Source organism: Paramisgurnus dabryanus, chromosome 1 (genome assembly GCF_030506205.2).
Source record: "Paramisgurnus dabryanus chromosome 1, PD_genome_1.1, whole genome shotgun sequence".
Classification (NCBI taxonomy): domain Eukaryota; kingdom Metazoa; phylum Chordata; class Actinopteri; order Cypriniformes; family Cobitidae; genus Paramisgurnus; species Paramisgurnus dabryanus.
Genome location: NC_133337.1, coordinates 36,962,240 through 36,982,681, shown reverse-complemented (window position 1 = coordinate 36,982,681; position 20,442 = coordinate 36,962,240). Strand labels below are relative to the sequence as shown.

Sequence of the window (20,442 nt, the reverse complement as noted above, 5' to 3'; positions counted from 1 at the left end):
ACGATTAATTGTGCAAATCGTGCGTTTTCTCGAATGAATTTTAATGAATTACGGAGAAATCCCGGCACATCCCAAAGCCAGGGGGCGCTCTCGTGCAGAAACTCCCTTTGTGCCATAGAAGAAGTAGCATTACAAACGCTATTCCAGGAAATGTCTGCAGAATATTTATATCGTTGTTCGTCAAATTGTTTAAGGTATATTCAGGATAATAAAGAATATTTTGAATGATTTTGTTTAACGAGTGTTGCTTTTTTAAATGCACGTTATATACGACTTTATAATGATTATTATAATGATTTAAGATTGATAAGGACTTCCTACTGACCAAATGCGTAGTACACGCACAAGATGTGCATGAAACACACAATCGCAGCCTTGCGATTCAGAATCAATTTCATTTTTTATGGGACACACGATTAATCGTTACAGCCCTATTTCCTACACACAGTTTTGAAATCCATTCAGCCGACGGAAAATTAAAAGTTGTGATTTTCAGATATGGCTAGGAACTATACTCACATTCCGGCGTAGTAATCAAGGACGTTGCTGCCGTAACATGTCTGCAGCAGGCGCAAGGAAATTACGCAGTGCCTGAAAATAGTCCCCAACTATTGAAAGTTACCAAGGGGACTATTTTCGGACACTGTGTAATATCATTGCACCTGCAGCAACCATGGTATGGCAGCAATTACGCTGAAATCAGAGTATAACTTTTTGGTCATTTGTAGCGCAATGCTAATGGTCCAATCAGATTCAAGGAAGTCTGCTAAGCTATGCTAACAGTAGTAGCGCCAGACCCGGAGATCAGCTGAATGGATTCCAAAACGGTAAAACCCAAATGTTTAACTTTAGGGAAGCTGGAAAACTAGGAGAGTGTTCCTTTAAGACTAATCCTAGACTAAATTACAAGTTGAAGCTGTCTCAAGTGAAAACGTTGCACATACAGATCTTAAAATATGCCAGTGCCATCGATTTGTCTCACAGCAGTAAAGTAAGGCACGTTTACAAAAAAATGCTTAAACATCTTAATTTAACTAAGGCCTAGTCCTGGCTTTAGCTAAGCCTTGTCTGTGAAACCGGGCCCTTTTGTTATTATTTAAAAAAATGCTAGGTTATTTTCAACCCAGTGTTGGGTCAAAAATGGACAAAGCCAGCAGTTAGGTTTAATTAACCCAGTATATTTGATCCAATAATGGGTAAAAATAACCCAGCATTTTGAGTTGAAACAACCCATCATAGGTTAAATTACAACCCAACATGTTGGGTTCGTCCCTTTTTGACCTTAAGGTGGGTTGAGACTTCATTATCTAAAATCAAGGTCCAAAATCAGCATTAAGAGAACCACCGGTCTAAGTAATAATAATTTAATCTAAGTGATGCTTAATAATACATTGTAAATATTATCTTTATTACCAACTAATAAAGCAGTTACAAATTATTGCAGTTAATACCGATTTTATTTTTTAAGATAATCCAATGTCTTCTGTCAAAATGAATTTGAAGGTTTATAAATTGACTAAACAATTATTGGCACAGTTGTACTAATTTCAATTTTTCTATCAAAAACATTTTAATTCTAAATCCAATTAAAATCCATATTGGTACTAAAGCCAGAATATATCACCCTGAAGGCTATACAAGGTCATTCATGCCTATGTGTGCGGGTGGAAGGTTAAAGCAACTTTGTTAGTTTGGAGGGTTGGGAAGGGTGGGAGGGTGCAGGCAGGCAGATTGAGAGAGAGAGATTACTTACGTTAACCTCTGTGATGGCTATATCAACAATACTACCCACTACAATAAGGGCATCAAACGTGTTCCATGCATCAACAAAATAATGCTGGACAGAAAAATGAAAAAGAAAGGAGAGAGGAGAAAATAAGGAAGAAAACAGTTACACATGAACATTTAGCTCACAGAACACAATGAGAAAAAAATCATAAAACCAAATGGCGGGTGTGAGAAACGAAAGAAATAAAGAAATCAGAGAATCCCATGATGACAAAAAGCACCTGGGACCTGTCATGCTCCACAGTGGCAGTCAAACATCCCCCAAAACCACCTTGAAAAGAACGGGCAGGGCTCCTGGGTTAGTTCAGGTGGGACTGTTAGTTACAACAAAACAACGTACATCGCAGCCTGCAAGAAGAAAAACAAAAGTCTACTCCCTCCCTTTCGTACCGTAGCTCTAGCTTTCCGAACCCCTTCCCTAAACCTCTCGCCACCAGAGGGCGACCTGCCACAGCAGCCATCTTGAATAGGAAATGAGGAGCTGGAGCCAAGAATGGCAGGAAGCACAGGGGAATGAAAGACAGCAGAGATGGACAGAAGAGCTAAAGAGAGAAAGAGAGGAGAGAGGGAGAGAGAGGTGGCGATGTACTTACGTTGATCTCACTCAGAATGACGTCTATAATGCTGCCAATAACGATGAGGAAGTCAAAAACATTCCAGGGGTCACTAAAGTAACCCTACACAGGACGAGGGGAAGGTGAGGGGGCAAGAGAGGGCAGTTAGAGATGCAGAATTGACCATCACTAGCGCTGCTCATACCCATGATGCATGAGCACACAATCAACATCCTGAACGCTTGTTGGGCAATCACCATTCAGCAACAATATCAGCTGATCTATATTTCCACTTCACCCTGGTAATTTTAAGCTTTAAATTACTGATACCTGGCGGTCGATCCATACAGTTTTGATTTGTGTTAACGTTCTCATTTACTGGGAAAAGAAACAAACTGCTTTTCAGGGTTTTAGACTGCCGTCTCACCTCGGGTAATTGTGTGAGCGCTTAAAAGAAAGTGTTTTGCGGTCTCTACTTACACAATATCTGATTTGTGTTTAGTAGGCCAGGAAAACCCTTTAATGGATTGGAAATTGCTGCCAAGTTATGCGAGACATCTATTTAAATAGCAGCTGTTTGAATTACTGGCTCTCTAATGTCTCAAGACAGATGAGCTGTGACTTCGAGGAGGAGAGAGGAAGAGACGCTCCAAATATTTTTAGTCAAACGTGATCGTCAATCCTCGTGTGGGGCAAAACTGGGCTGTGATCCATAGTAAAACAATTCAGGTCAAAGGTATGTAAGATTAAACAAGGGAGGTCTGAGATTTCGGATGATAAGCAGTGTATTATCGAGTAGCAAAAAGAAATGAAAAGGGAAAATATAAACAAAATGAATGTCTTGTTGCCTGCAGGACACCTGCAAAAGTGGGTATTAAACAGCACATAGTGACACAATAGAAAACTTGTTTCACTCAGTGCATGCTGGGTAATGTACTGTACATCCTACAAGCCACAATGACATTACAGACGTCTCTTGCTTTGTTAAACAAAATTGAAAAGAGCATAATCTACTGCATATAACAACTATCTTATACAGGTAGTGTGATTGTGCAGATCTTAATATTAAGAAAGACAAACTACTTTTTTAACTCAAGAAATACAATTGTACAGATGAATAAATTCAGAATATTTTGTGTTAAGGTTTAAAATGAATCATTATTGATTAATTTAAAGGTGCAGTGTGTCAACTTTAGCGCCATATAGCATTGAGGTTGCGAAACTGCAACCAACGCCACTTTCGAAGCACATAAGAAACTAGGGTGGCCTAGACAGGACAGTGATGTCATCGACGGAGAGAGTAGCCAGTCAAAGCAATGCAGTTTCTTTACCAAGATAAATAATTATTTACGTAATTATTCAGTAAAATTATATATTATTGCAAATATTGTTACGTAGTGATGATGCAAGCTGCCTCTAAAAACACCAATTACAACAAAGAAGAATATAGTAACGAAATGCACTCTGTAGAGCAGTTTGTCCGGTTAGGGCTACTGTAGAAACATGGCGACACAAAATAGCGACTGTAAGTCCTGCGGACCTGTGGTGTATGTAGATAAAAACGGCTCAACATATCACCGAAAACATCGTTTTGTATATGAAGAGTTTGGTTCCAAAACGCGATAAACGCCATTTAAAAAAGTTACCACCAAAATCAGTATTTTATTTGGTCAGTATAAAAAAGTAAATTCTTAATTTTTCGCAAAATCCAATATCAGCCATGTTATTCTGTCATCTTTTCTCCCTTTTTTCCAAAAAAACTTTGCAATAAACGCCAGTCTTCCTTCTCAACAAATCACAGCGCACCATTCCACACATTGTAAACAACAATGGTTGCGCTTTGAATACCAATGGAATCCTAGTTTTTCTCATCTAATTTGTACTTCGTGATCAACAAACAAACAAAAACAAAATAATATTTTTAATGGCATTGATAAACCTGTGGTGGTTTTCTGTGGCGGGAAAGAAACGTAAGCCATTAAAATCTAATAATTTACGCACTCGGGAGACGGAAAAATGCCGGCGCTTGCTTGTTCTCCCGACAGCATCAAGCTTCTTTCATGCTAACACATTGACCCCAGGGGATCTTATGAAAAACTTTTCATTATTTTACTCAAAGCCAATGAAAATTGAGCAGGACGAAAAGATTTTCTGCTATATAACCGCAGGAATGACAGTGTTTTGATTAATGCCATTAATGTTTATTTTTTTAATCAGTGTATACCACTAGTCAACTAAATGAATATAATACAGAAAAGATGAATGCACATTTATATATTGATTCGATAGATTTATAGCATTTTGAAAAAAAAAACTTGAATTTATTGCATTTTGTTTTTATAATGCATCTTTGAAAATCAAATTATGGATTTTTTAATGTTTTTATAAGCTAAAGATGGTATGTGAAAGTTTGTAACAGATAATAGTGGTTTTCATCTTGTCACTTTCTTGGTATAGAAAACATGTTTTTACCTAAATTAGTCTAAATTAATTTATTGCATTTTGGAACCAAACTCTTCATTATATTGCATTTCTGTCAACAGATCCTCTTAAAATGTACACACTGCACCTTTAATCAAGCATAATAATCTATGGCTTACAAATCAGGTAGGATAAAGTATCTAAGGGTGGGGCTTGTGGAGGGCGTGTGTAAAACATGTATGTAGATCATACCCTGGGTTTGAAGGCGATGAGTTTGAGTATCATTTCCACAGTGAAGAGCCCGGTGAATAACATATTAAGGATATTCATGGCTTTGTTGAAAGACTGAGATTGACCATGATGCTATAAACACACAAATCAGCAAAAAATCAGAGTCTTTTAACTATTTATTACTTTCTTTCACATATATATTTGTGGAGTAAGTGCACGGCTAAGCACACTGACCTGCATGGCCAGGCAGATGGTGTTGAGCAGGATAAGGGTGAACATCAGGTACTCAAAGTAGGTGGAGTTCACCACGTACCAAACTTTGTACTGATAGGGATTCTTAGGGATGTATCTGCGCAGGGGGCGGGCCTTCAAGGCATATTCCACACACTGACGCTGTATACACACATATACAGTGATAATTTCTATAGCATGCATATATATAAGACATTTGAAGCATCATTAATAACGATCACTTGGTATCCAAATTGTGCAGAAAATGAAACAAATACCTGATTCTTGTCCAGCTCACAGTTTTTGTACTCTTGTTCTCCCTGCTCCTGAAACGTCACGATGACGAAACCTACGAATATGTTCATCATGAAGAAGGCGATAATGATGATGTAGATGATGAAAAATATAGAGATGACCACACGGTAGTTGTAGATTGGACCGATGTCCTCCGCATGGGAGTCTATGGCTCTGTAGAGGAGCCTGTGGGGGGAAAACAGATTATTTAGTTTAACTTAATGTTAATATAAATCCTTTAAAATAAAGTAGTGTGTTCAACATGGTGTCATACCCTGGCCAACCCTCAAAGGTGGACACAGCGAACAGTGCCATCATGCCCTGCAGAACATCATCGAAGTTGAAGTCACTGTTCTCCCATGAACGCACAGCTTTCTCTGGCTTCCCAACGTTCCCATCTTTGTACAATATGTAAGAACCCCTGGAACGCATACACAGATGCATTCACGGTTTCCTGGACTGCAATTTATTACCGTTAAACTTGGTTTTCCCAGATAAAGAGATGTTACCTGCACTCTGCTTGTGTCTGTTTAGAGGTGTCTGTGCAGTAGAAGAATTTGCCCTGGAAAACAAGCAAACATCAGTTCAAGGGCATTTACATTGTTTATGTAGATTTTTTTGGTAGAGCATAACATTGACAACGCTAAGGTTGTGGGTTCAATTTCCAGGGAACACGCATGATAAAAAGGTTTATACTAATGTACAGTTTATCACTTTGGATATGATAACACAGTCTGCCAAATGAATAAAAGCAATTTAAATGTAACATATGTGACCCTGGACTACAAAATAAGGGATTTATACATTATCTAAAAGCTAAATAAATAAACTTTCCATTGATGTATGGTTTGTTAGGATAAGATATTTGGCAAATCTGAGAGTGCAATCTAAATATTGAGAAAATCGCCTTTAAAGGGATAGTTCGGCCAAAAATGATATTAAACCCATGATTTACTCACCCCCAAGCTGTCCGAGTTACATATGTCCATCGTTTTTCAGACAAACACATTTTTGGATATTTTAGGAAATGTTTTAGATCTTTCAGTTGATTAATTGTAATGTTACGGGGTCCACCCATAGTCCACGACCTTCAAGTCCAAAAAAAGTGCGTCCATCCTTCACAAATTAAATTCAAACGGCTCCAGGATGATAAACAAAGGTCTTATGAGGGTAATCCACGCAGTGTTGTTGTAGAAATATCCATTTTTAAAACTTTATTAACGTAAATAAATCCCTTCCGGTAGCGCCGCCATCTTAGACTCCTCTGTATTCAGGAGAGAGTATTAGCGTAGTGTGTGCACTTTTCTTAGTGACGTATGACAAATTTGGAGGGCGGGGCACAGAGCAGCAGAGTAGCCTCCGTAGGCTGCGTAAGCTCTCATCCTGAATGCGGACGCGACTAAGATGGCGGCGCTACCGGAAGGTAGTTATTTACGTTATTAAAGTTTTAAATATGGATATTTCTACAACAACACCGCGCGGATTACCCTCAGAAGACCTTTGTTTATCATCCTGGAGCCGTTTGGATTTAATTTGTGAAGGCACTTTTTTGGACTTGAAGGTCGTGGACTATGGCTGGACCCCGTAACATTACATTTAATCAACAGAAAGATCTAAAACATTTTCTAAAATATCCGAAAATGTGTTTGTCTGAAAAACGTTGGACATATGCAACTCGGACAGCTTGGGGGTGAGTAAATCATGGGTTTAATATCATTTTTGGCTGAATTATCCCTTTAAAGTTGTCCAAATGAAGTCCCTAGCAACACATATTACTAATGATAAATACATTTTTGATATATTTACAAAATATATTTTTTCCCTTACAATAAATTGTTGGCTATTACTAAGAGTTTGGTTCCAAAACGAGATAACGCGTTTTTAATTTTTTTGTCAAAACATGTTTATTATTATGTTTTTATTGTGATACTAAGCTGTATTTTTTTTAGTTATGAAGGCTTACATCAAAACAATCCAACTGCAGTTTAAATTATATTAACTCTTTCCCCGCCAAGAGAAAACGCTTCCCTGCCAATGACGAGTATTTCTGGCAATCCATATTACAGCTATTATCCACCAGGTGGTGCTCTTCCGCAACTTATAAAACCCGGAAGTATCAACCTAGGGCAAACAGCTGTATGTCTGTGTATGTTTTGAGGATCGCTCCGAATCTGATCTCTATCAAAAGTCCTTCACAAAAATGGAATCTCAAAATTTGGTGTTTTTAAAGAAAGAAACCTACCCATATTTGAGAGGTGATAAAGAGAGAACAAATGAAGGTAGGATTAAACTTTTTTTGTTTAAAAGCAGAGGGTCTTTTTTTCATTTAATATATTGTATGTTTATATATTTCGAGAAAAACATTTTCTAGAAGGCAATAAACTTTTGTGAAAATTATGAAAAATGCTGGAGCTGACTGGCAACTTTTTTTTAAAACGCCGCTGGCAGGGAAAGAGTTAAATGGAATGTATGGAAAGTGGAAAACAAGATTTTTGAAAACATTTAAATAACGAAGTTATCTCGTTTTGGAACCGAACTCTTCAAATATACCTTGGCGACTTATGACTGGTCTTGTTGTCCAGAATCACATATTTTACCAAAATCCAAAAAGTTCAGTGGCTTTTCAGCAAAGTCCTATCATTCATCAAATCTGTATATGTGTGTGTGTGTGTGTGTGTGTGTGTGTGTGTGTGTGTGTGTTATTTAATTTTTGCCTAATATGACTATCCCCTTAGCTATCAGTACGTTCACTTTTATATAACAAACTTTCCCTAACAGGCATGATTCCCAGCAAACAAAATGTGAAAAACTTTCAGAAGATTAGACCTGGACATCTGCAGAGTAGGTTAATGTTGAGATATGGGACCTCACCTTAAAGAGTTGGACACCGATACAGGCAAACATGAACTGCAGCAAAGTGGTGACAATGACGATATTCCCGATGGTGCGGATGGCTACAAACACACACTGGACCACATGCTGTGGACACAAAACACAACCATATTTAAATCAATAATACTTATTACGGCATTTAGAAATAGTGTGTCAGAGTATATGGAAATAATCTTTTGTAATTGAGAGAGAGAGAGAGAGAGAGAGACTCACTTTAAGGCCCTTGGCCCTGTTGATTGCTCTCAGGGGCCTCAATACTCTGAGCACTCTGAGAATCTTCACTACATTAATGGCACTTGACCTGTGAATCACAGCACAGTCCAGCAGCACCAATCAGACCAGCTTATTACTGATCACATGACAACACCACAACATTACCAGTAAAGTCCGGAGTAAAGTCTGTTTTTTAGGTGTACGGGAACATACGCGCACGGTAAAACGCAAAGGCTTGCAAAGTAGTATGTGTACACAGACATTGGACACATGCAGATTACAAAAAAATGCAATGCATCTTCTGGGCAACATCATACATTCTCCTGTAGGCACATGCATGACATTGTCGTACAATGAAAGCAGGGTTTCAAAAATATAGCGGTGCGCATACGGTACGTATCACGCACACTCTACACAGACCTCTCAAGTACGCATAAAAATGGACCATACTTTTTTACAATATGTAATATAAGTCTCAAGTGTGTCCTGAATGTTTCTGTGAAGTTTCAGCTCACAATACACTAAAGATAATTTATTATAGCATGTCCAAAATGGCCCTAGTTGCCCCCTTATTAAGGACCTCAGATGCAAAAACCTTTAAATGCCACATCAGTCAAAAAATTAAAGGGATGCTGGTATCGGGTATCGGCCTCGATACCACATTTTCTAAAGTACTCGTACTCGTTAAAAGTCCCCCGATACCTGGAATCGATACCACGGTCTGAGAAATGTCTATGTTTGAGCGGCGTGTAAGGGGTTAATGCCTCTTGTGTTGTCCAAAGAGGCAGAGTTTACAACAAACTGGAAAACTAGTCCTTAGTTTTTTTGTTAAATTATATGACTAAAGCTGTTACCTGTAAATTTAAATCATGTTTTTTTATTAAGTACTCGGTATCGGCAAGTACTGAAGTGCAAGTACTCGTACTCGTATTCCAAAAAAGTGGTATCGGTGCATCCCTAAAAATTGAAATATTGATATTAACCGAATGTTCAAGGCACGTATTATATATGTTAATAAAATATTTTCCCTTAACATCCATTTAATCCCAGCCTCAGGCTATTTAGAAATACAGATGTGTTGGCAGAATCAATTAAGATGCTCATTTACAAGAAAACATGTCAGACTTTGAAGTTTTTGCATTTGAGCTCTTACATTATTCCATGTATAACCAGGTTTTAAGGTCAGCTTCAGTTTGTAATTTATAGAAAAATGAATTATTTCTATAAAATTTTCATAGTGTATATTAATTTGAACAGAATTCATTAAGCATACTCTCTCGCTTAGAAAGGAAATGAAAGATAATTTTAACCTAAGGCTTCTAATTTTTATGCTGCTAAGTGTCATTCCCTGTGTCCGAAATCGCATACTGTGAAAGTATGTACCGAGACCGAGTTAAACAAAATACCTATTCATTGACCGGTAAAACAGTACGTTCTTTATAGCAGTGGTTCCCAAACTTTTTCAGCGTGCGGCCCCCCTTGTGTACAGTGCATTTTTTTGCGGCCCCCCGAAAGAAAATTTATGACAAAAACAGTTTTAAAATGTAATATTTTAATTAAACAAAACATATAAAATTATACCTAGTAGTGCTGTTGGTTAGTTGGCCTATTATTTGTTAGGTTTAATTACACAGAATTCATGACAAATGTATTTTATTAAATGTCATAAAACTGGGGGCCCCCTGGCACCATCTCGCCCAGTTTGAAAACCACTGCTTTATAGTATAAATATGGGTAGTACGCATGAAATTTGGACATACTACATCCACCATGTTGATGCATCATGTGACATACGTTGTCCTAACAAGTGAGCCTTCACAGGACAGTACGTATCCATCGAATGCACACCTCAAATCTTGCTGGAAGTAGTAGGTCATCCAGTTTTACCCTTCTGTTTTTCGAAAACTATAATTTCGGACATACTACTTACCTTGCCTACTGCTTTTCCCCCACTACATAGTATGGAATTAAGCGATATCGAATGCAGTTATGGATTCAAAACAATCTGATTGGCTAAACATAAATCAATGGAGCACTGCATTAGCAGCACATACGCAGTACTGTATGTTCGATTCACAGGGAACATAGCTACAAATAAAAACCTATTCCTTAAATGCCCTGTAAGTCGCTTTGAATAAAGGCGTCTGTAAAATGAATATGAGTAGATTTGATGTTAAGTTAAATTTGTACATTAATTAATAAGGATAGGTTACTTTTGTGATGAGAAGCTAGTTTGTTAGTATGCGGGTAAAGTGTGCAGGTACTCACTGAATTCCAGAGGAGATCAGAGACACACTGACCACCACCAGATCCAGAATATTAAAATAATTCCGACAAAATGAACCCTTGTGTAGGAATGCTCCATACGCTGTCATCTGAGAGCAAACATACACAAATGGGGAGACAATAGGGGGTTAGATATAATAGAAAGTTTGAAAGATATTAATAGCACGAAATGTTTGGGTCACATGTATATTTAACATATAAAATTACCTTTAATATGATCTCTATGGTGAAGATCCCTGTAAACACATAATCTGCATAGCCTAGAATCTACCAGAGGGAGACAGAGACAGATGCACATCAAAGCCTCATAAACGCAGGGCTACAAATACGATGTGCGTGTCGGTTTGTGTGTACCTGATTCCTGAATGAGTCATTCTTCACTGGATCTTCTGCTGCCAGTGAAATACTGCTCAGCAGTATAAAAAACAGGATTAAATTGGTGAAGATGTTGTGGTTTACAATCTTATGACACAAAACCCTGAACCTAGGAAAGAGAGAGAGAGGAATGTGTTTGAGAGAAATCTAGGAAATGGAGCATGTAATATTGCACTGATGTGAATACTGTGTGAAGGTGTGTTTGGGTTTCGTACTTGTTACTGGGGCTGAAAATAAAGAAAGCTCTGGCCTCTGGCATGGGGACGGCTTTCTCCTTCAGCTGAATGTCTGAGAGTGGCCGAGGACGAGGTCCTACTGGAACTTCAGGCTCATCTTCGTCCTCTCCTATAAAGATTGTTTGATATTGCAATATCAAAAACATTTTTTTCTAAACATTTCCTATTATTTTTCTTAAAGGGGACATTTCACAGGACTTTTTTAAAATGTAAAATAAATCTTTAGTGTCTCCAGAGTACGTATGTGAAGTTCTAGCTCAAAATACCATATGATAATTTATTATAACATTATTATAACAGATTTAATGTGCTGATTTTGGGTGTGTCCTTTAAAATGCAAATGAGCTGATCTCTGCACTAAATGGCAGTGCCGTGGTTGGATAGTGCAGATTAATGGGCGATATTATCCCCTTCTGACATCACAAGGGGAGCCAATTTCAATTACCTATTTTTTCACATGCTTGAAGAGAATGGTTTACCAAAACTAAGTTACTGGGTTGATCTTTTTCACATTTTCTGGGTTTATAGAAGCACTGGGGACATAATTATAGCTTTTAAACATGGATAAAGTCAGATTTTCATGATATGTCCCCTTTCAACAGAGAGAACTATGATTCAATTTTCAAAATTAAGAATTTTTTAACTATATGATGTAACCATTTCTTTCATCCTACAACATCATCTGTTTTAGTACCAATTACATAAACCTACACTGTAAAAAATCCTCATCTATGCAGTTGCTATAAATTATAAAAATAAAGTTGAAATAACTTAAGCTAATTCAACTTTTATTTTATAATTACAGCAACTCCTCACTAGTCAAAAAAAGTTGAAATGAATTGTAAATTCAAGTTGATTTAAGTGCAACAAGGAATTTTTTACAGTGTATCCTGTCTGTCTTTTCCAGAATTGTGTTGTTGGAATTTTTATTTCTATTTCTTTAGACTAAATTGTCCCTTTAGATTAAATTCTAACTATCAAAGCTCCTATCCGCTGTTTTAGAAACCACGATTCATGGACTATACATCTATAAAATTTATACAAAACAAAATAAAATATTCTGGGATCGCTTTAGGAACATAATGAAACATCACTTTACAAGACCTTATAATACCCTTCATACAGTGGTCTTTAAAGTGAACCTATTTCATTGTTAAAAACTATGTTATTTTGTGTATTCGGTAGAATACAATGTGTTCGCGTGCTTAAAAAACACATTATTTTCCACATACGGTACATTTTTGTAGCTCCAGATATCCCTGTCTTCCTGAAACGCACTGATTTTGTACAAAACTCATCAATTTGAAAAGCCCTGTGTCCATGATTGGCCAGCTAATCTGTACGTTGTGATTGGTCTGAATACCTCTGACATCAGCTGGAAATGTGACGCCCCTTACCATGTTTGAAAGATTCGGTCACAATGCAGTGCTAACAGGAGTTAACTTACAGTCCAAAGTTCAAAGCGGGAGAAATTATGATAATGTTGGTCTTGTTTACGTCACCAATCCAGAAAGTAAACTGTTGCCTACAATTTGTGTGTTTGTTGTAGTCCAAGAAAAGAGATTTACTTTGGAAACGATAACTTGCGTCATCCATTACTTTGGGGTTTGTAACTTTTGCATATCGTTAACATGTACTAATACACAAGTTCATATTTCAGTTAATTTCTTTGTTTATATATTTTTAATTTTCATTTCTTGCCTTGTGGGAAAATACTTTGCACAAGCCCGTACAGGCTTTCGTTATTGTCCCAGCCGTCTGTTCTTTAAAAAAAATCTACTTTTCATGCATTTTAGATACTAGTAAATAAATAAACTTAAATAAATCCAAATAGACAGAGAAATGTGGTGAAGTTTGGTAAATCAGAAGGAATCTTTCAAGGAATCGAGGCACTAATTGCTCCCTGAGCTGAATTCAACAGATTTGTGTGGTTTCTGTTCATTGTAACACACCTGGGAAATCATTCACAGGATATGGATTCTTCTCCTCATTCTCTTCACCTGTGTACTCATCAATGTTGATCTGAAACCATACAAACAGAATTAAAAACAATTTGTAACAAAGTTACATGTATACTGTATACAAATTGGAGTGTGCAGTCTTTAAGGGAAAGATTATTTATTGAGACTTTAAATTTGGTCCAGATGAGGCACGTTCATTGCTGTTGTAAAATATCTCATATATGCACACCTGTGACCGCATATTAATTCATTTGTATATTAATCTGCCAAGTTGCCTACTTAAACACCCTACAGTCAGCCATAATGAACTCTATTCCTTGGTGGAAGAGTTGGTTTTGTGATTACCAATAAATTTGTTTATTGCACATTAGTGTCTCTTATGATGATTCTGTTTTAGCATAACCCACTCGGGGCCTTTCACACTACAGAGATTGTCTTAGCAGAGATCAAGTGCTGTACTGTAGTCTGTGTTTTACAGTATAAGGCTTCTTGCTAGTTACCTTGGTGGCAGGCTGCGTCTCTCCATCGGAGGTGATGGATTTCAGTTCAATCTTTTCCTCTTTTTTCTCGTCCTCCAGCGGAGGTTTTTCAGAGTTTTGCCGCTTTTCTGGACTAGCCGTTCTGCAAGACAAAAACAGACATTGTGGCATAAATGTGTGTACATGGGGCTTTAAAGGGATAGTTCAGCCCAAAATTAAAATTTCGGCTTATTTTCTCACACTCATGTTGTTACAAACCTGTATTCATTTTGCTGAACACAAAGCAAGATATTATTAACCAAATCATTTTTGAGCACCATTGACTTCCATAGTAGGATTTTTCCTATTATGGAAGTCTATGGTGCTTTTGTTTTCAAATATCTTTCTTTGTTTTAATTTTAGGGTAAAATATCTCTTTAAGCACCTGCATTTAAAGCTTTTTACAGGGGCCAAACCTCTGTAAAATTATAGTTAATTTTTCAAGTGTTAAACTAATGGAGTAATAACTGATATGGTCTTAATGAGCTCATTAGTTTCCAGACAAGACATCCTCATAGGAAGGTTTTATGTGTCCTTAGGACAATATCAAAGCACTCATTTGAACCTGGCAAGCTTCTTCCTCTCTTTCTCCTCTTCTTCCTCTTTTTGCGCTGACGTCAGACTCTCGGCATCTGCCAGGTTGTCAACGGCAATGGCCAAGAAGACATTCAGAAGGATGTCTAGTTATCGTTCAGGAAATGTTGCTAGAAATGTGCTAATAAAAATGTATAACTTGAAAGATTTATGAAATCGCATTTGATAAGTGTTTATCAAATGTAATCATTGGTTTGTGTCATGTAATGCTAGCTTGCGTTTTGCTCATCGTGTCTTGTTTGTGAGTAGTTGTATTCTATTTAATTTATGCTGTATTATATACAGTATGGTGAGCATACTTTGTTAAGCAACTTAATTAAAAGCTGTTAATTAAATATTAAAGTTTAATTCAGTTGTGCATTAAAATTTAACATCTCATCCTGGAGCAAATTCTTACATCCTCTAGAAGATAAGATATGCGCGGTAGCTACATTAGTTGAAAAAATCATAGCGTTAGCTAGATGAGCGTTAAAGAGTAAAAGCTGTGTAATGAACTGCTTTGTTTTATGTCATGTAATGCTCCATAAAACATGTGCATCCCTTTAAGTGCCATCACGCCGAAGAGGATACAGTTTCCGCAGATGAAGAGAATGATGAAGTATATACAGACGAGCATTCCGGGGAAAGACGGCCCTCCGTATGCCATGATCCCATCGTACATCACAGAGTTCCAATCCTCTCCCGTCAAAATCTACCATCACAAGATAAAAAAATCAGTCAAAGATCAAACAAGCTGCTTGTAAGGACACTTGCACTATGCAGCGAACCTGAAAGACGGTTAGAAGGGACTGGGGGAAGTTATCGAAGGTGCTACGGCGCGTCTCGTCGAAGTTGAACTTTCCTCCGAAGAGCTGCATGCCGAGCAGGCTGAAGATGATGATGAACAGGAAGAGCAGGAGAAGCAGGGAGGCGATCGAACGCACCGAGTTCAGCAGAGATGCCACAAGATTACTGAGAGAGTTCCAGTACCTGAAAGAGAACAGTGAGGAAAGTTCATACAAAATCACACTTGCGTGCTTAATACGGCACACGCGTCTCTGATACAAACCTGGTGATCTTGAAAATGCGGAGCAGGCGGACGCAGCGCAGCACGGAGATGCCGAGAGGTGACATGATCTTTGTCTCAACCAGAATGGTCTCCAGAATCCCACCGCACACCACAAAACTGTCGAAACGGTTAAAAAGGGAGACAAAGTACGCCTGTAGGCCCAAGCTGTACATCTTCAGCACCATCTCACCGGTGAAGAGAGCCAGCATCACCTTATTGGCGATATCTGTAAACGCAAACAACGTTTACATTCAGTACCAGAAAATGTCTTTAGTGTACAGGCTGCTACAAGCGAAAAACAATAAATGTTGGGTTATTTAAAGTACTGATGGGCAGTATTGTACAGTTTTAAACTTAAATATGATGTTTTTGATTAACTAGACAAATTGCTTTTTAATGTAGGTGCACAACTATACTTTGCAGTACATATTTTGAGCTTTTTTCTGACAGTGCTGTTTATGTTTAACAACTACAGTACAGTTCTACCTTGTACATCGGTGAGCCAGTCTGGCTGCTGGTGATGCTCAGAGGCAATGGTTAGTGTGTTCAGGAATACCAGGAAAATCACCAGCCAGTAAAACACGTTCGACTTCACGGCTGCGCGACATTTGCGACGGCACAACCGATTCCACCGCCTTGAATATCGACTACAGAAAGAGAGACAGCGAGAGAGAGAGAGAGGTATAAGGTATACTTTATATTTATAGGTAAATATTGCCAATGGTATTAGCAGGGATTAATATATACTTTTAATTTTCAAAACAAGTTGTTTCTGGTATTATAATTTTCTAAATTGTGTTATTACTGTAAAGGGATCCCCTTTTTAATTCTTGTGGCGTCAAGCAAATCAAATAACAGAATAACAACAGCAGTCTGAACCTGTAAATGGGTGTCCAGCTATTGATTAGAGGGCAACCGTGATGATCAAAACACAACACTGACATCGAAATACAACAAAAACACCACACAAACAAACACGCAAACACATATATACGGCATGAAGAGCAGTAAAGAAGCATCCTTGCCTTCAGACGGTATGTAATGTACTAACCTGAATTTGGATTTGGAGATCCTATTTCTGGAATGGAAAACAGAATGTATTATACATACAGAACGGACAAGACATCATGAAGGACAGTGTTTCCACAGAGACAGCAGATCTGGGGTGACAGTCAGGTGGCCCTGCTCATACTTGTAGGTGTACTGTAGGAATATTAAAGCGCCCCCATGTGGAGCAAAAGATGATGAGCAGAGCAACCGAATGCCACCTAAATTCAAAGATAGATAGATAGATAGATAGATAGATAGATAGATAGATAGATAGATAGATAGATAGATAGATAGATAGATAGATAGATAGATAGATAGATAGATAGATAGATAGATAGATAGATAGGAAGATAGATAGATAGATAGATAGATAGATAGATAGATAGATAGATAGATAGATAGATAGATAGATAGATAGATAGATAGATAGATAGATAGATAGATAGATAGATAGATAGATAGATAAGTAATAAGTATTCGACACATCAGCATTTTTATCAGTAAGGGGATTTCTAAGTGGGCTATTAACACAAAATTTCCACCAGATGCAGCCATCATGCCAAATACTGAATTCATACAAAGAAATCAGAAAATTTAAGTATACAAGTTGAGTCATAATAGAAAGTGAAATGACACAGGGAATAATTATTGAACACACTTAATTTAATACTTTGTCGAAAAGCCTCTGGCCCATTCTTCCACACAAATGGTCTTTAAATCTTGAAGGTTCCTTGGGCCTTTTTATGAACTTTGATCTTCAGTGCTCTCCATAGATTTTCTATGGGATTTAGGTCATGTGATTGACTGACCACTTCATTGATTCCTTGGCCATCAAAATGCTTTTCAACAATAAGATTACGAAGATCTTGAGAGAGTTCTTTGCTTTTACCCATCATGAAGTCTTTCCTGTGTGCCTCCTGGGTAATGAGAAGCCTTTATAGGCCATCTGTTAGGACTAAAGCAGCTGATATCAATGAGTACTGATAGGGGGCAGGGTTTCTCTCTCAATACTGACAGATTTCAGGTGATCTCCTGGCTTTCTATGCCATTTTGCACCTTGTTCTCTTCATGTGTTCATTACTTATTCCCGGTGTCATTTCACTTTATTATGACTCAACTTGTGTACTTAAATGTTCTGATTTCTTTGTATGAATTCAATATTTGGCTTGATGGCTACATCTGGTGGAAATTTTGTGTCAATAGCCCACTTGGAAATCCTCTTACTGGGTGGGTGGTAGACTGGGTGGGTGGTGGTATAGGTAAGTAGGTAGGTAGGTATGTGGGTGGCTTTGGTGAGTTTGGATGCATGGATGGACGGACAGATGATAGATGATAGGCAGATGATAGATAAAACATAGACGATAGACGGATGGATGGATGTAAGGGTGGGTGGGGTGTAGATATGTAGGTATGTTGGTAAGTAGGTGGGTAGATGGATGGATGGATGGATGGATAAATATAAATTATAAACGGATAGATGAATGGATGCAAGGGTGGATGAGTGGGTGGGGTGTAGATAGATAGATAGATAGATAGATAGATAGATAGATAGATAGATAGATAGATAGATAGATAGATAGATGGATGGATGGATGGATGGATGGATGGATGGATGGATGGATGGATGGATGGATGGATGGATGGATGGATGGATGGATGGATGGATGGATGGATGGATGGATGGATGGATGGAAGGTAGATAGATTATAGACTGATAGATGGATTGATACAAGGGTGGATGGGTAGTGTGTAGGTAGGTAGGTATGTAGGTAGATAGATGGATGGATGGACGGACAGATGATAGACAGATAATAGATAAATTATAGAAGGATACTGTAGATGGATGGATGCAAGAGTGGAGGGGTGTAGGTTGAGGTAGATAGATAGATACAGTAGATAGATAGATAGATAGATAGATAGATAGATAGATAGATAGATAGATAGATAGATAGATAGATAGATAGATAGATAGATAGATAGATAGATAGATAGATAGATAGATAGATAGATAGATAGATAGGATATTTTTGTGTGTCTGCATTCTATCTTTGTAAAAAAATTAAGTATACGACAGTACTGACCAAAGTTTATCATTTCACTAAAAGTGTAGTAATCACTAAAATATTCTACAAGTATATATATTCTGAAGTATATGAGTCTTTTAATGTGGGATCTATGCGTGCATAATATTGTTTTTATATACTGCATGTGTGTGTTTATGGGGTATGTGTCAGGACAGCTACAGTAACTGTAGCACGCAGTAGAGTTTTACCCCACCAATAGGTACAAGTGTCTTCCTGTCTGATATGTTCTTTCAAATTGATCTGACAACAGCAGACAGCAGACAGAAAGAGTTTGCAGACAACACAGTGCACATTGAAAGTATGACACTGAAGATCACGGGAGCGAAAGAAGCCACTCATTGGGCCCTTTAACCATGCTTACTAGTAAGCACTAACATAGCATCTAAAACCTTTTAAACTAGTGCATAACCTTCAAACTAAGATCTTTATGTAAATAAATCATGTAATCAAAAATAAACTATAAAAAAACTCACAAGAGTGAAAACCATGAGGAATAGAGTATAAATATTTGCATATGTCTGGAAAGGGTTAAATATTTAAGCAAAAGTAGATCTAGAGGAAAACACAGAAGATCAGAAAGGAAAAGAGAAGATGGGAGAAATGTGATGCTGTGGAGACTTACGCCATGCGAGTGCAGCAGGTTTCTCCTTCCATATCTCCAGCTGGAGCATTATCAGTGTTCACAGACTCATTTTCACTAGCTGGCATACTCACTGCAAAAGAGAGAGAGAATGAGAGAGACAGAAGAGAAATGAATTCTAGCAAAAATAATACTCATCTTCTCATCAGGGCCCATCTATGGCTCTGCACATCTCCACTAACACACACAAACACTGTGTAACTGACTTAAACCGGCAAAAAATTTAACAAAGTTGTACAGAATCATGATGTGTACAATATGTAAAATATATACATTAACTAAATTATTATACATAAGTGGTTCACTGGCTAGTAATCATAAAGGAACCACTTTAGATGCTATATACTGTAGTTCCTGTATATCACCTATGTAGAACCATAAGTTGTGCTAGTGTCCTGCTTCATAGGTGCTATATAACACTTAAAGTGGTTCCCTATGAGTATACATGTTCTACTAGTGTTTGAAAGACTCATATAAACGTGAAATGAAATGAATTATTTCTCCGCTATCTGTCATGTCATGTCAATGGTATGTGCACATATCTTGTGATGCAATCAGCCAGTCAGTACTGTAATGACATCACTGTCCTGCAGCTCCATAGAGATTAGTCACATAGTATTTACATCTCAAGTCTCAATTGGTTCAAAACCCCATTGTACAATTGCACACCCACAAGCAATGATGGCAGATTTTGCATAATTCAGAGGGTCCCGCGCCAGTCAGGCAACTTCTTTTTGAGTAAACAGAAATTATAAATAGGAATGCTATAAAACAGCTTTCTCCAGGTATTAAAATCGTCTTAACAGCACTTAAAGGGATAGTTCACCCAAAAATGAAAGATCTATCATCATTTATGTACCCTACCCTCAGGTTGTTACAGACCTGCATACACTTGATCTGTTGAACACAAGGGAAGATATTTTGGGCAAGGTATAAGTGTCTATTTCCTACAGTACTATGGAAGTCAATGGTGCTCCTGTTTCATTACAAATGTCCTTTGTGTTAAACAGAACAAATGTATACAGG

At 37.6% G+C, this 20,442-nt stretch overlaps 1 protein-coding gene across 17 annotated transcripts in view; it reads right to left on the bottom strand.

The window, feature by feature from the left end:
• Window positions 1–20,442, bottom strand: part of cacna1c (calcium channel, voltage-dependent, L type, alpha 1C subunit) — a 156,989-nt gene that overhangs the window by 22,798 nt on the left and 113,749 nt on the right. For 7 of the 17 annotated variants that reach the window (XM_073814804.1, XM_073814814.1, XM_073814822.1 and 4 more), the window contains 21 exons: window positions 19,399–19,489; window positions 16,694–16,720; window positions 16,129–16,289; window positions 15,643–15,868; window positions 15,362–15,563; window positions 15,165–15,285; window positions 14,566–14,680; window positions 13,983–14,103; window positions 13,474–13,543; window positions 11,501–11,630; window positions 11,265–11,394; window positions 11,118–11,177; window positions 10,893–10,999; window positions 8,625–8,712; window positions 8,391–8,498; window positions 6,029–6,081; window positions 5,794–5,940; window positions 5,504–5,705; window positions 5,229–5,387; window positions 5,016–5,126; window positions 1,754–1,837 (listed from right to left, as the gene is read on the bottom strand). In XM_073814804.1, the coding sequence (XP_073670905.1) occupies window positions 1,754–1,837; window positions 5,016–5,126; window positions 5,229–5,387; window positions 5,504–5,705; window positions 5,794–5,940; window positions 6,029–6,081; window positions 8,391–8,498; window positions 8,625–8,712; window positions 10,893–10,999; window positions 11,118–11,177; window positions 11,265–11,394; window positions 11,501–11,630; window positions 13,474–13,543; window positions 13,983–14,103; window positions 14,566–14,680; window positions 15,165–15,285; window positions 15,362–15,563; window positions 15,643–15,868; window positions 16,129–16,289; window positions 16,694–16,720; window positions 19,399–19,489 (2,513 nt within the window). Of the gene's footprint in view, window positions 1–1,753; window positions 1,838–2,381; window positions 2,466–5,015; window positions 5,127–5,228; window positions 5,388–5,503; window positions 5,706–5,793; window positions 5,941–6,028; window positions 6,082–8,390; window positions 8,499–8,624; window positions 8,713–10,892; window positions 11,000–11,117; window positions 11,178–11,264; window positions 11,395–11,500; window positions 11,631–13,473; window positions 13,544–13,982; window positions 14,104–14,565; window positions 14,681–15,164; window positions 15,286–15,361; window positions 15,564–15,642; window positions 15,869–16,128; window positions 16,290–16,693; window positions 16,721–19,398; window positions 19,490–20,442 lie in introns of all 17 variants that reach the window. The other 10 variants (XM_073814799.1, XM_065269468.2, XM_073814836.1 and 7 more) reach the window with 2 other exon arrangements.